Raw genomic sequence first — 15811 nt, 5'->3', positions numbered from 1 at the left:
ATGGCAATTGGAAATATTTTTTCATGGGGTGTGATGACTGTGACCAGCCATTGCTGGGTATGAAGCTGCACAGATATGAATGACTTCATCTAGAGATCACTAGACACCTCCTGTCACTCTCCAGTTACTTTTCAATGAGTGAAAACATACAGAGCACAGTTCTGGGAGCATCACTGTTCAACTCCAGAATGCAAATACCAGAGATATATAAACCTTTGCAGGACCACAGTGAGAAAGCTAAAAGAAACACAGCCCCAACATATCACTTCAGAACCGTATTAGAGACACCCTTACCTACTCGAAGCTCTTGTCCAAAGACTGTTTTCTCTCCCAGCGCAGAGCAGTTCCACCTCCCGTACCGAAACTGGTACTGACACTCATTGATTCCCATTTGTGCCCCTTCCCCAATCACAATGATGGCATCAGGGCGGCTCTGGCAGATCGCTCGCTGCCGAGGGGCCAGGCCTGGGATTTTGTTGCAGATGATATTAGCTCCTAAAGCCACCACGGATGACAAAGCTCTGAAGAAAGAAAAGAAAAAAGCAGAAAGGCATGTTATAACCAAATTGAGGCCATTAATTGCTTTTGCCATGTGCTGCTGCGTGGCAGTCAAGACGCTGGGCAAAAGGGAAAGGGTTGGAAGTTGGGTTCCTAGAATTATGCAGACTTATCCCAACCTCTCTGGTCTGGCAAATGAAGTTGGAAATCTTGCAGTAATTCCTGATCTGATTTGTGCCAGAAACAACAAACAAATGGAATTTTGGCACTTTCGCTTCCACTCCTACATGCAGCCATCAGCTGATGAGATGTGGGAAGCAAGACATGTTTTAAAAAAAAATAGTGATATAATTGATTTTTCACAAATCTCTGGAGCTCAGGTCTGCTTTGAATGGCCTACATAAATTCAGGCTTAGCATTTCAGTTACTGCAGCCAGTTCATCCATCCCACATGTGAAACCCTTGGGCACAGTTTGGAGACTGACTTCATGCTACCTACCCTCTTGCCTGTTATTACATTCAGGGTATTGAGTGATTAATTAAAGTTCACTAGCATAATCGTACTTCTAGTCCTGGCAAATATCATAGAGCACCTAAGAGTGATCCTTAATATGTACCATCCAGACTAGAAACAATTGTAGTTCTCATTCTTCAAGTATATTTTCAGAATTCATTATAAAGTTTGCATATAACTTGCACCTGTCATATGTTTTCACTTTAGTGCATTTATTTTTCATTTTTTCAACTCACTTTTCAACATCTTTACAGGCTCATTTTTCAACAACTTTACAGGCTATATTTTAAGTGGTAATATTTTGAAACACGAGACAAGATGGGTACATGTTCAATGGTGCTTCAGGTCACATTTACCAAATACCAGCCAGGCCCATGCCAGATGCTTCAACTGGCTCTGGACAAATCAGTAGGAGCAAAGAGAGCAGTACAGCTGTGTTAGCAAAACAACCCTTGCCCACCATGGTGTGACAGACCCTGAGACAGCTAAGTGACCAAAGGCCTGGGAAAGCCCCTGCCATGCTTCCCAGCTGGTTGCCCTGCCCCAAGACTGGCAAACTGGGATGGCAAGAGCATCGCTGCTTCTCAACACCTGCAAGGAAGCGTCTCCACAAACCCTCTCCACTCTTCACCATCTCTCAGCCTCCTATTGGATCATATGGGGGTAATCTCATTTTCCCATCAAATGCTGTTATTGACTGACTCTGTAATGTAAAGATGTTTGCTCTTGCTGCAGCAAGAGAAGTCACCATATATAAACAGGCTAGTAACAGGATACAGACTAACTTCCCCATTACCTTTCTTTCTGTCTTGAACACTGACTTAAGCCTTTCTCATTAATGTTAAAAATTTCCCACTGGAAATCCTTCTTTTGGAAAATGCTGACTAAACAGAACTGAAGAATTTTATATAACTTATCAACTTCATCACAAAGGTAACTGAAAAATTGCATAAATGTTGCATTTCAAAGAAATCAAGGTGTTTCATTTTACTGTTTCAAAAAACTATAGTAAAGCCAGAGCAAAAAGGGTAAAACAGAGAACTCTTCACTAGCCAAAATGAAATGCTGCTTTTACTGTGGAATGAAAATTCCATGATGATTCACTCTGCCTTTAATAGGTATTTGTGCATCTTTTCCAAAGTTAACAATCCATGAGAAATTCGCCAATTGTGTCTTTTCACTTCTGGCTTGTGGGAGGTTTATAGATAAAGAGACAAGGCATTGCAAACACAGAGCATGCATGCAATGTGGTGCTACCTATTAAATAAAAATAAGAACGAATTGTAGTTGCAGCTCCAGCCACTCACAGTGTTTGAAACAGGAGCGCTCAGACTTGTAGCTTTAATTCATGTTCCTCTGGGTACTGAGCAACAAAGCTGGATCATCTTTTCGAACCAGCAGGTTTCCAAGATTCATGCAGGTTTTGAGCTAAGGTTTTGTTTCTGGCTCACCCCTACTTATACAATTGAATAAAATATTTAAATTACGATGTCTTCAAATCAGAACTTTCCAGGAGATATGACAGTCTTCAAGAAAAGCGTTATGAGTTTGATGTAGAGATAATGAGATTCCCTGACCTTTGCAATGGTACTTTATATATAAACCTATGTCTTCCAAAGTTAATAAAAATCACAGGGAAAAGTATCAATATTTAATTTTTGAAAAAAATCACATCCTTCTTAATACTGAAAAGTAAAAGTATTGTTTTCTTTCATAGCTCATGGAGTTTTTATCTCTCTGTTTCAATGACTTTATACATCAAGTAGGATATACATTTTCAAAATGTTATAGTAAAGCGCAGAGAAGAGTATTTTTCCATAATAGCTGATGTGTTGTATTCAGAACGCACACTCTCTGATTACTCTAAAATGCTGGGATCCTCTCCCAAATCATGTTAGGATCCAAGACTGGTCTTTCCATGCTTTTAGAGTTATAGCAAGGGAAAGGTATCTTGTACAGAGTAAGTAACCTGGGGATATTGTGAGGACAGGGGACTCTGCCATTACAGCTTAGTCCGTGGTTCTCCCACCTGACGGAGGCAGAAGGGAACCCAGATCAGCCACTCGCTCTCTGCTGGGACACACAGGCAGTGGGCCTGCTGAAGAAATAGTGAATTCCTACAGCCATTCTTCAGAACAGAGCAACAGCCAGGGCTCCCTGGCAGCAACACCTCTCCAGGTGGGCACATGCAGCAGTTCTCTGGGTGCCTCTGAGGCTGTGCCCCAAGCCTTAGCCCATCCCTTCCACCTGGTCTTGTCCAGTTCTTTGGGACAGAGCAGGTACCCAAGCATCCTGCAAGACCTCCCCATCCCATAACCCTTGCAGCAGGAACTGCTTCAGACATCGACCCTTCTAGGAAAATCCATCCTGAAGGAATGCAGGCTTGGGTCCTCAGAAACAGACAAGCACAAACTTTCACAATCTAACATGATGCTCAACACGTGCACAAGACATGCATTTCTGGTCCCCTGGCTGCCCGATGGTCATTGATTTACTGATGCCACACAACTAACTTACTGATAAAAATTATATACACAAATTATTTGTATATATTTTTTTAAATAAAAAAAAAGAGAAACTAATAAAGGCTACAAGATAACTTTCTGACACAATTTTTTCAAAGGTGCTGAGCCCCCCAAGTTTCCACTATTATCTGAAGTTGAGCAGCAAAAACTTATGACTTTGAAAACAAAGGAAAGCGAGAAAGAGTTGGCTACAGTATCTACCCCTTGTATAATTTGCACTTTAGTTGCTTCCTCCATACACATTGCTACTATCTCATAATTAGGTTAAAGAGTGCATTTTTCTGTCTCCCTTTTTTTTTTTTTTTTTGGAAACAGGCCTTGGTCAAAGCATTTTAATACAGTGAGTCAGTTTACTCATCCAGAAAATAAGCACGACTATATTGGCCTCAGAAGGTATTGTGAGGATATCATAATTATTACGTGTTTATAAAGTGCTTTAAGACATTCCTCGTTAAAAGAATTAAACTGAAATTACTGGAGGTAGAGGGGGGTCTTTTTTTATTATTACTTCCAGGGACTTTCCCCTCTCTGGCCTGAACTTATCAGCATATTCCCTCAGACTTGTTTAACCTACTTTAAAATTTTACTGTAATTTCAGTGCCAAAAGGAATGCTGAATCATGAAACTGAGGTTTTGGAAAACTTTATTTATATTAAAGAAATGTACCCAACAGCATTTCAAGCTTTCTCTCCTCTATTTCTTGCGGCACCCCTCAGTCTGTGCATCCATCACACATTCAGCAGGGTTGTGTCTTGCTCCTTCCTCTTGGCAGGTTGAAGGCTACGTATTTATTTTTTTATTAGATGGAGAATGTTTCACTTTATAACTATCAAAAGGCAGATCCCCACGCCACATTTTGGCACCTTCTCCTATCTAATGTTTCTCTGCGGTGCAAACTTCCTTGATTCTTATCACAAGGAAATAATGAGTTCAGCATTTTGTTAAGATTTCTGGTGCAGTTTACAGTAATTGTAACAGTCCCATACCACAACAGCCCATGTACACTTCAGAGTTTTATGCTGGGACGTCCACATAGGTTATCCAATCAAACATCATCCACATGGGTTATCCAGCTAAACAGCACTAGCGAAGTAATGTCACATTTCTTAGCAATTAGCAGTAGTGACTGGCATATGGAGAGCCTTCACCTTTCTTCACCACTTAGTCATTAATCCAAGAGAAACACCAGCACTGAAATTGAGCAATAGCTATAAGCAGAGTTACATTCAAATAAAAAAGAAAAAAAGAAAAAAAGAAAACATTGATCTGGGCTTGGATAAGACCTTGCAGTTCGAACTTCCAGCAAACTAAACAGGAGGAGTGATGCTCTGGAAGGCCTGGTTGCTGCATCAGAATCATGAAGCATCAAGTTTTGCATTCTTTGAAAAAGTAACTGTGACTGCAGTCATAGCAAGCAAAAGTCCATGGCAGTGGGAGACAAATTTCAGCTTATTTTCTAAAATAATGATTGTTTAATTATGCAAACACAAATGACTACTGTCACAAAAACTGAAAATTCTCCCTCAAAATATATTTCCTATGATGGTTGTGTCTTCTTTCCAGCACCTAAACAACTATAGCTTTCCTTTTCACAAAGTTATGTGGAAAAAATGAAAATTCACAACCATAAAAATTATGTATTCCAAGAAATTCATAAAAGTAAAGGTCTTTGAAAACACTTCAGTAATTAAACACTAAGGCCTAAAACATGTGAATTTTAAGAACATAAAATATATTGCAGTATCGCTTGTCAGAAATGTACTCGTCATTCATAATCTGCTTTCTTGAGTCTCTAATATTTGCAAATGTAGGCATTTGCTTAACTTGAGTACATTAGTAATTTCATTTATTTCGAATGTTATTATGTTCTTGCAACTTCAAATGAATGTCACATATACAAACATCACCACTTTAACTGTAGTTTATAGAGGGTCATAGAGACTGCACAAGTGGAAAATTCGTAAAGTTAATCCTCATAATAGACAGTTGTACAACAACATGCACTACATGAGGAAAATTTTTACTGTTGTTAGAAGAAACTGAATTTTGACAAAACTATAAAATATAACTGTCTACATATAGATAAACAGCAGTAACTAACCAGTCTTTAGAGTTGTCTCCAAGCTCCTGTACAGGCAGAGATGTGTACCAAGATCTCTCCAAGGAGCTTAAAATTCAGTTCCAAAAAATGTACAGCAAAAGAAGATGTAACATAGAGAGAACAACAACACATTTCATACAGATGAAGCACTTAATCAAGCTGATTTTAACCTTTTGATTAGAAAAAGAAGATCATCTAAAAAATTCTTCTCTAGCAATCCTTGCTCCCTGGGCAAATATTTTATTGCGGGCCAGGGGTGGCTTCAGGAGCTACACCTTGTCTTTGAACACCCTCACTCATTTGTATTCCTGGCTGCACAGCAGCACTGTGCACATTACTCCCAAGTCAGCCTTACTACAGGCCCTTTGAATAGGTGCCCATAGGGTCACCATGATCTCCCCCCTAACCCTGCTACTCAATATTCACCTGAAGCTGCTGTTTGGCAGGGGGTTCATTTTCAGCAAGGAATGAAGGGATTTAGCCTCACGAATCCCATTAAGAGCAAAGAAGCTGCAAAGCTTAAACCTCAGCACACTGTACCGAAAACTCACCCCACCGTCTCTGATAAAAATCTCCATAATAGACTCTTTGTTAGAAGGGAACCACTGAGATATTTTGTGATGACACTGCAACTCATCTGAAACAATACACCACTACTGAATGGTTTACTTAATTAAGAATTCCTAAGTAAAAATTCGGAGCATGCATCAGTTCCATAAACTGGCAAGAGTGTCCAGGGTTTTGAATGCCATCTGCATATGTTTAGGCTTTCAATTTTGTTTTCCACCACTGGCTTTGGGAAATCATTGTTCGGCACACATGTTATTGAAATGTAAATCAAACAAGCCTGCCTCGTACTGTCCTACGGTGCACCCATCTTTGCTGGAGCTCCAAGTCGAGCCTTCAGACCTGGGGGCTGTGGTCTGCAACCTGTTCACTCCCATTAAAATCAAAGTCAGAGACTTCTCTGAGGAGGTCACCCCCAAAAAAGAAGGTGGTAGATTATACAGTGCAACTGCTGGCATGGTCCAGAATGGAAGTGGTGGGATAGGTGAGCTTGAGGACTAACTCACACAAGGGCAGACCTTGGACTAAACACCTGCTTCAGAGAGGAGTGGGAACAAGGACCCCATCCCTGCACATTATAGCGATGGGAGAAACATCATCAAAGCCTTGAATTCATGCCCTCCCCTACCTGCCAGCTGGGAGGCAAAGGATGGCTGCCGTGATTCCAGAAGCGAATGTTTAGGCTTCAAGAGGAAGGAGGGGAGACATCATTGCCTAGCAGAGAGATGTCCCCGGGTCACAGCACCAGTGTGGTGCTGGCCTGCGTGCCACCCCTGGGACCTGTGCTGACAGGCTGCACCACAGCAACAAGCACAGGCTTCCATGAAGGGTCTCCTCAGGGCCCACATGTTTTTGACTCCTTAGTGATGACACTTTCATGCAAAAAACCGCTGATGTTCCATTTACCCCATCCACTAGTTTTCTAGCGTCTACTAAAGAAAAGCTTGCACTGAGTATCAGAAGCAGCAGTCCAGGTGTGAATATTATGAGCCAAAATGGAGATGGCAAAAGCCCCGTTACTCAACAGAACGCCTTCCTTTACAGGCAGAGTTTGAAGCTTGCACTATATCTTTAGCTGCTGTGAGAAAAATGTAGGAATACCAGTGGTCCTGAGCCTGGAATGGAGGATAACTGTGGAGTGATAGTCACTGAGGCTTCCTAATGCAAGACAGCTGAAGCTCCAACAGAAGGTCCAGGAGCTATTCCTCATCTAAACAGCTTTATCTAAAATAGGAAGGCTAGGAGTGGTTAGAGACAAAATTTGACTGTCCTACTCACCAGCTGTTGCAGATCCCATCAGTGCTTGGTAGTGTCCTTTTGCTAACTCTTACTGCTAGTGCCAGAGTAAGAGAAAGCAAAAACATCTCAGGCGTATTTCTGGCACGATGCCTCTAAGAATTGTCCCCAAAAATGACAGTCCAATCTCATTATAAGTTGATCCATGTTTTATTTAGTGTATGGCTGGTCCACTGTGATATTTATTAATCAGTCAGTGAGGCAATAATTGATATATAACAGGTTATCTCGAAGACATTTTACATCTCTAGTTTACGTGTATTCAATTTTTTTACACCAAGATGTATAGATAACACTGGCAAACGGGACCTTTACATTTGATATTTACTTTCTTACAGCAGGGATTCTGAATTTGCATGGCAAACTACAGCATAATAAGCTTTTTCTTTCTTGACTCCACTCACATTATTCTAGGGGCATATTGTTATATGGTGGAAAATATTCACATCTTATATATATAAAAATCAATAACAGTAAAATAGGATGTCAAAATATCTGAAGTGTGGAAAACACTGATTCCAAAGGAATCTGGGTTTCAAGAAGCACTTGATTTGCTAAACCAGAGGAAACTGATAGGCTTTAGCAAGCTGTGGCCTGTGTGGGAAGCTGCAGGAAGGCAACAGCTCTCCTGGCATGCACAGAGCAATTCATGAAAGGCTGGAATATTCCTGCTTTGGTCTCGCCAGTGATGAAGGTGGTGACACACATGGCATAACTGAACTTATCTGAGCAAGTTTAATGAAAAGTGCTGTTGATAGAAAATTATTTGATTCCTTTTAAAAACCCAGGACCTTATCAGATTTGGAAATCAAATTGAAACACTTCTCATTCATGTAATTATTTTCTTATGGCTGTATAAGCACATTTAACAGGACCTACCATTTGAGTTCCGCAAGCATCCACACACCTGTGTTATGCCCTGCAAAGTAACAAGCAACTTCACCATCAGTAACAAATACGTCCATTTCTGAATGCCAAGATGCCTGTTGAGCACGTCCAGTTGGTATTGACAACTAGTGCTGCTATTTGCCTTCCACCCCATTTCTGTTTTCCTTTAGCACTAGAAAGAATCATGCTGACATCTGACAGAGAGTTGCAGAGTTGTTTGCTGAATAGCGGTCCACCACAGAGGAAAGCAAAATTACCTTGCAGAGTAACTGTGGTGGGATATTGCAGTTCCCCTGTGGGGGAATATGGCTTTGAAATACTAAAACGGCTGGAAGAGATAAGCTGCAGATTTTTGGTGTTTACACAAAAGCAATTCAATATTATAGAGAAATAAAAATTCCACACTTGAAGATGTAAAATCCATGTTTTTGTTATGTTTTTCATATATAATAGCCAATAAGAATAAATAAACTCTCTCCCTCTTACATGACATACGCATAGATATGGGTATTCTCCAAACTTTACCAGTTCCAAGCCTTAATTAAGCATAAATAAAGTGCATATTTCATCTTTGTCCTAAGTTTAGCATTCTGCTCTCTCCTGTGAAAAGCTTAAAAGGAGAAAAGAAAGACTAAGTCCTTCAGGCCAAGTCCAAGACTTGGCAAGACCATATCCTGCTTAACTTCTGAGATCTGATGGAAGTGCGTCACAGTCATGGTGTGGCTCTGAAACTGTGGTAGAATGGTTCTTATGCCCAAAAGCATATATTCCTTGGTTACCTCACACTAAAATGTCATTCAGTTAATAGCAGATATGCATTGTGGGTTTAAAACTTAAAGATGGACTATTGGCAGAATCTTTTTAAAAATATATGCTTTGTTATATTTTCCATGTAACATTTAAGTATATGATATATCTTAATTTTTTGGCTTTCCATGGCAAGGGCTTCCATGGATATGAGACAAAAAAAATAAAAGAGGAAAGCATGTAATAGTGGGACTACAGGAAAGAAAGATACCTGTTTCCTAAAAGGAAATGATCTGGCTTTACTGCTATGGTAGTTCAATGGTAGCTCATTTTTCTTAGCCAAGATCTGAGTAGTCAATAAGAATATATTCTGAAAATCTATTAATGAGCCATTATGTTGGAAAATTTAGTCTTTTCTGTTAATTTCATGACTACATAGCAGTGGCTCTTCATCGTGAGTTTGAAAGCATATATGTGGGTTTAAGATTCACCTTAAAAGCCATACAAAGTAGTCTCAGAGGTTCTTTTAAGTGAGGAATGTGGAGGGGATACGCAGATTCCACACATAATGTCCAATTTGGACTAAATGACCACTGGAGGTTGCTATTTGTGCACAGATATATGACCATAAATCAAGCTGACTGACTGGTCTTCAATCAGCAGCAGAAGAGAACAAAATTAAATTCACTTTGTCAGTGACATTTAATTTTTAAACATTGAATACACCAATATACTCTGAGTCATTACATAGTTTTTCCTTTCCTCACCATTGTATTCATGGTTGTAAATCTTTGCTAAGGTCATGAGATATCAGGATATGAAATTAAATAGCTGCAAACAAAATTAAAACAAAAAAGCCGTAGGCTTGATGCTGTCAGGTTTATTTACTGGCCAGTTTCTACATCTGGAATGGGCTCATTGCTCAAACCAGTGGTAGCGTTTGCTGTTCCCATCTGCTCTAATTGTTCCACTTAAGGCAAGACCATTGTCTACCAACACAGAGGATGAAGAGAATAAGGTTGTCTCTGGATTTTTCTCAACAATAGATGGAGCTTTGGGATGACACATCACCAGGGGAAGGGCAGCCCCTACTCTAAAGGTGTGCAGGGGGTAAGCAAGTGAGCATTAGGACTGGCCGCATCCTTGACAGCACCCAAGTGTACCAGGTAGATAATTGGTTCCTTGGCATACTCCCAGTCTGGCTGCAGAGCCTTGAGCCCCAGACCTTTTCCTCCTTAATGGCCCACTTTTACCTTTCCCTCAAACTACACCACTTGGTGTACACTCATTTATAGTGAACACATTTGCATTGCTTCCAAGATGTGGGAAAAACTGGGAAAGAAACACAAAGTCCTAGAAGCAGAATTCATCGACTTCTCCAGGTCTGGCATGAACACAGGTATTCTTTGCCCTTTTTCAGAGCAACTAATTATATCACTCCAGGTGATTACATTCTCCCAGGTGATTTGCTTTTGCAATCAACATATTTTGTCTCTTCTAATATTTTTCTATTGATTAAGAGGCCCCACACCCATTCTGTGGTTAGTACTGTCATGTTCCTACCAGCAAGTAAAATGCCATGTTACATTACTCAGTGGCAGGTTGGTGCAGCCAGAAAGAATCCACAGAAAATTACACAGGCACAAGCTAATGGAACCAACAGAGTGGTATTTCTTTAATTTTAAGTGACATGGCAGATGCAATCTCCCTCCTGGCATTGGTGCTGGTGATGCAGGGAAGTTGTACAGTTAACCCACCTCTTGGACCAGAGAACTTCTGCACCATCACCCTGCCATGAGCTCAGCCTTGTGGAGACATACCCAGCATTTACCTGGGTACTTGTCCTGCTCCCAGGACAGGTTTGGCAACGAGGACGTCATGGCTAGACAGGTAGCTATGGCTAGACAGGTATCTTTAGATGAGCTCACTAAACTGACTGTGATGTGAGCATGCTCCTCCAACACAGGTGGCCAGAAAGTCCCCTTCAGTCTGCACAGCTCAGATAATATCTTGCAGAGCAAGATATTAAATGCAAGAGATCTATCGCAGATTTCAATGTGCTAGTTGCATAGTTGACACTCTTCGTGCTTTCCTGGTCCTGTAGTCCTATTTGCTTCAGCAGGAAATTTGTTGTTAAACTGCAAGTCAGCCTAAGTAAATGTCTCCAAATACATCCCTGCATAAAGACTTCATAGTCAATATCAAATCCCAAAAATGAATCGAAGAGGTAGAAGCTTTGCACTAAGGTGGATACCTAAGAAATACAGAGTGTAAAAACAGTGCATTCAGTAGGCTTTTTGTTTTTAATAAATATTTGCCTAAAAACAAACAAACAAACAGAAAGAGTGTATTTTTTAACAAATAGCAAACTGAATTATTCTTGTAATTTTTTTTTCATACCTATTAGTGCATTAACTAATTTTGCTTTTTCTCTTCAGGCCCTGTCTGGTGATAATTTCTTTCTCAGGCACAATCCTACTTGCAACCTTTCTGCACCATCATAACCAACTGTAAGCGAAACTCTTTGTCTTTTTTATGGAGCAGGCCTGCATTCCTTGCACCCAGTGAAACTCCCACTGGCTCTTGATAATCATGCAATCAGAAATTCTGATCCATAGGGGAGATAATTTATGTTTAACTTCCTTACGTGAATTATCCCATTGAAGTTGCAAGACAGTTTGTGTACGTGAGGTTATTCACGTTAGTAATAGAATGAAAGAGGGTTTGGTTGTGAGTACGCTACCAGACTCATCAAATCTTCAGATCTGTTCCCAGAGGTTGGACATTTGCTCTGAAATGGCTGCAATTTGAGAATGCCTTGAGGGTAAAATAAAAAGGGGGAGAAGCCCCCAAAAACTGCAGAATATAAAAATATATTTCCTATGTAGATTTCCAAACATTCAGAGCATTATTGTATTCAGCACGTGGGGTTTCTGTGAACAGAAACAATGTGTTTTATAAACCGAACTGTCAACACTGGTGCAAAACAATGTAACACCCAACAGAGCTATCCATGAATTTCTAAGGTTTCTTTCAGCTGCTCATTTCAAAATTTTAATTTTGAGTGATGTAAGCGCCATGGTAAACCACATAGTAACTTTTCTAGTTCCCTGGCTTATTTAGCTTATTCCAGGTGTTCAGAAGGATTAGCAAAAGCCATTTTGAGTTGTTTTCCCAGAGGGAGTTCCTAAATTTGGTAGGCAGCCATAAAAATCGTGCATCTGTGTTATTATCCCAGTGGCCAATGCTGGGTGTGTCCCAAGCTTTTTGCAAATCACTATAAGCTTGTGAAAGCAGCTGGATGAAATACTTCTTCTAAAATCTTCTCTCAAAAGATCACACACAGAGACAACCATATGTATGAAGCATTTACCTGCTTTTTTGTTATGGTGTGTATTGACCCAAATTAAGCTCCTTCCTGCCTTCAAACTGATTATTCTGTTGGCTATGGGCAACTGCATGCCTTCTTTCTCCAGTTCTCTTTCTAAATCTAACAAATCAAAGAAGTCCCTTTATGGCCATGTAATCCAAAGTGTGAATGTGTTTTAAGAGGTAAGTGATAATAAATATTTTGGGTTCACAGCTGAGCCAGCAGAGGTGGCACTAAAACAGCTACATAAAAATGAAGCATATGAAATCTATAGGGTATACGGGCAGATGGTGTGGCACACACAGTGTCAGTCAGTGAGCACCCAGAGCAGGTTAAGTGTGGCTTAACAGCTACATCTGAGTCGCACGCTAGGCTTCGTCTTCTGCCAGCCTCACAGTCTTAGATAACTCATTCTTAACTGCCGACAAACACTCACTCTGTTTTTTTCCCAATTCTGTTACTCTTTTGCCAGTGATTTTTTAACCTTTTTTACCCGTAAGTGCAATAAAAATTGATAAAGAATTGTAACCTTTCTGCCTGAATTACATTAAATCATTCTAGAGAAAAACTCAAACTAACAATAACATCATAGACTATAATTAAGTCTCAAAACTACTAAATTTTCCTAAAATCCTACAAACTAAATATCAGTAAGCCCTATGGCCCTTACCCTCTACTCAGAAGGTGAGGTTAGTTAAAAAGGGTTGTGATTATAGCCAAGGATAGTCATGGACATGCTCTGAGATGTGAAATTTGCAACCTGCACTCTTAGTTTCTCTCAGCGAGTACCCAGATGACATAACATGCCTCTGTCTATGGTTTTAAGCCAACTCTGGCAAAACAAAGTGCACACTTATCCTTAAGTGCACCAGGAGAACATGTGCATCAAAGGATCGACAAGCATATGCCAAAGCACTTTGTTGGACTGGCATATGTACGCACAGCAGTGTGCAGAGCCAGCCACTGTATGCTTACATTGAAAGGCTCCTGTTAGGATATGACAAGACCACAAATGCTGGAGACTGAATGAGCTGCACTCCCTGGAGAGAGTTTTGTGAGAAAGCAATGTGGTAACCACTTCTGTCTGAATGGTGATGGGAAGGCACCGTTTTAACAACAGAAGGGAGTAAATAGGACAGAAAGTGACCTTAAGGAGACAGTAGTCCATCCACCTTTCCTGAGGCAGGACACTTCTCACCCCCAACAGAGACATAGTACTATTTATAAAGACACTCTAACTTAATACTCACTAATCTTCAACAATTAAAGCTCAGTGCTTCTTCTCTGATGCCCTATGGAAACAGATAATATTTTGTCCCCAGAGGTCTTGCACCATCTTTTACATTTTTTTAGAAATCTTTTGCAGAGCAAAACAGTCCTCATTCCACTTTTCCTCTTAGGCATGAGACCACCAATCATTTCTATTGCTCTCTTCCATGTTCCCTCTCACTGGTCCATGATTTTCTGCACAAGAAGGCACTAAAAGTTGATATGACTGGCACTGAAGGAAATACACTCCCCTCTCCTGCTCAAAGTGGCACAACAATAAGATAGCTGGTTTTGCTACCCCACACATTTAGTGCCATTCTGGATGCCGCCTGCTACCCATTGATCCTGGGCTTAGCTTTAATATGGGTGATACCCTAACACAGCTGTAATCAGTGGGTATCTTCTGTATCGTGCTCTAACATTACACCCCAAACCAAACTCCAAAGTGTCCCCCTCCCTTAGTATCACAGTCTGAAAAGACATGTAGCAGAAAAGGCAGATGTGCTGCTCCCCTCAGATTTGATCCAGCAGAGAGCTGTCCTGTACGAGGGGGATGAGTGACTCCATGGACTTAATTAAGGACCAGAGACCTCAGGCCACCTGCAATACTGACACTGCCTGAATGCCCATGTTAGATTAACCACCACACTCTGGGACAGCTGTAAGTGAGGGGGAATGAGCTGATCTGAGAAATCATTAGTATCATATTGATATGGAAACAATATATTGAGGGTATCAAAACCAATACTAGTTCAACACTGACATCTTCCTTTGTATCCTTCACAGCAGTACAGGAGAAAAATGAAGCAAAACACTGCCAAATCTGAAAATAGATACATGTGAAGGCAGAAGAGAAACAGTTGGGGTAAGGTTATCTTGTAGCTGAGTCAAATGGGCCCTGCAAAAATATTTTGACTCCTTGAACTTGTGTGTCACTCCCTCATTAATGGAACAGTACCAGCTGTGCAATTAGCGGCCAGTTATCAGCACTCCTTTGATTTGCAAATAAGGGGAGTTGCAGCATCTGACTTTGAAAACACGGGGCAGATGGAGGGGAAGTACCATAGAAGTGTAGAAACACAATTTGCATAGATTATGTTTGATATTTACGTTAATAGCTTTTAGTGTCTGAGACAGGGTAAATCCTGTCACTAAACACTTAAAATACAGAAAGGTCATGTTTTAAAATAATCTGGTTTAATAGTCTTAGAAATATTGCATATGCTAGCTCCCACTGATACACAGTCTGAATAAATCTAAACCAAGTTTTGGTGCAGTACTGAGTAGAATCACAGCAAAGGAAACTAGTTTCCCAGTAAGCAATAGCCAAAATAGGCTTGACGTGTTTTGGTTTCATTGCACTTCTGAGATCAGAACAACCGCGCAGAGGAATTTCTCCCGTCGGACATCCGTGAACTGGTTAAGAGAAATGAGGTGGCATCACTTCCAGCTTTACTGGGTCTTTCTCTCATGTCCCAAAACAAAGTCAAAGAAGCTTTTGTTGTAAGGAATAACATGTGTTGGTGAAAAAGTGTCTTTCAGTTTCAGGCTGAAATGAAGTCTCTCTTACATTTCTAGGCCAGTCTGTATGCTCAAGGGGCCCTAGGAGTTAAGATCAAGAGTCCAAATCACTAGATGTTTCTGAATTTGCTATGATTTGTGGATTTGCTATAGAATGTTGTATCAAACTTTCTGTCTGATACCACTTTAAATAAACAACTCCAGAATTAAGTCAGCATTTACATTTTTTATTCAACTTCTGAGCATTTCATCCTAGTAAAAATCAAAATGCCTTATTTTAATGGATTACCATGGCTTTATTCCATCAAAGTGAACCCTTAAACTCAGGTTTCTCTTGTTTAAAAACAAAAGACTTGTACCGTATCCTCAAGCTTTCCTAGCTTAGCCTATAGGATCCAGGATGAAAGTTTACTGTTGTGACAAAACAAACATGTAGCATGCAAAAGAGAGCACTGTAATACAAAATTACCTGGAAGCTGAAAACCTGAAGTAACTTTGAGAGCTGGGTTTTGGTT

At 40.3% G+C, this 15811-nt stretch overlaps 1 protein-coding gene across 2 annotated transcripts in view; it reads right to left on the bottom strand.

Annotated features, from left to right (window-relative positions):
• The window catches only part of WNT7B (Wnt family member 7B), a gene marked incomplete at its 3' end in the record, with an annotated part of 94025 nt that overhangs the window by 39615 nt on the left and 38599 nt on the right, over window positions 1-15811 (bottom strand). For both annotated transcript variants that reach the window (XM_080350499.1, XM_080350498.1), the window contains exon 2: window positions 295-521. In XM_080350499.1, coding sequence (XP_080206625.1) covers window positions 295-521 — 227 coding nt within the window. The remainder of the gene's footprint in view (window positions 1-294; window positions 522-15811) is intronic.

The sequence above is a fragment of the Nesoenas mayeri genome, assembly GCF_963082525.1.
Source record: "Nesoenas mayeri genome assembly, chromosome: 1".
NCBI classification, from domain to species: domain Eukaryota; kingdom Metazoa; phylum Chordata; class Aves; order Columbiformes; family Columbidae; genus Nesoenas; species Nesoenas mayeri.
Note: the sequence above shows the minus strand (reverse complement) of the source record. Positions and strands in the feature narration are given on the sequence as shown.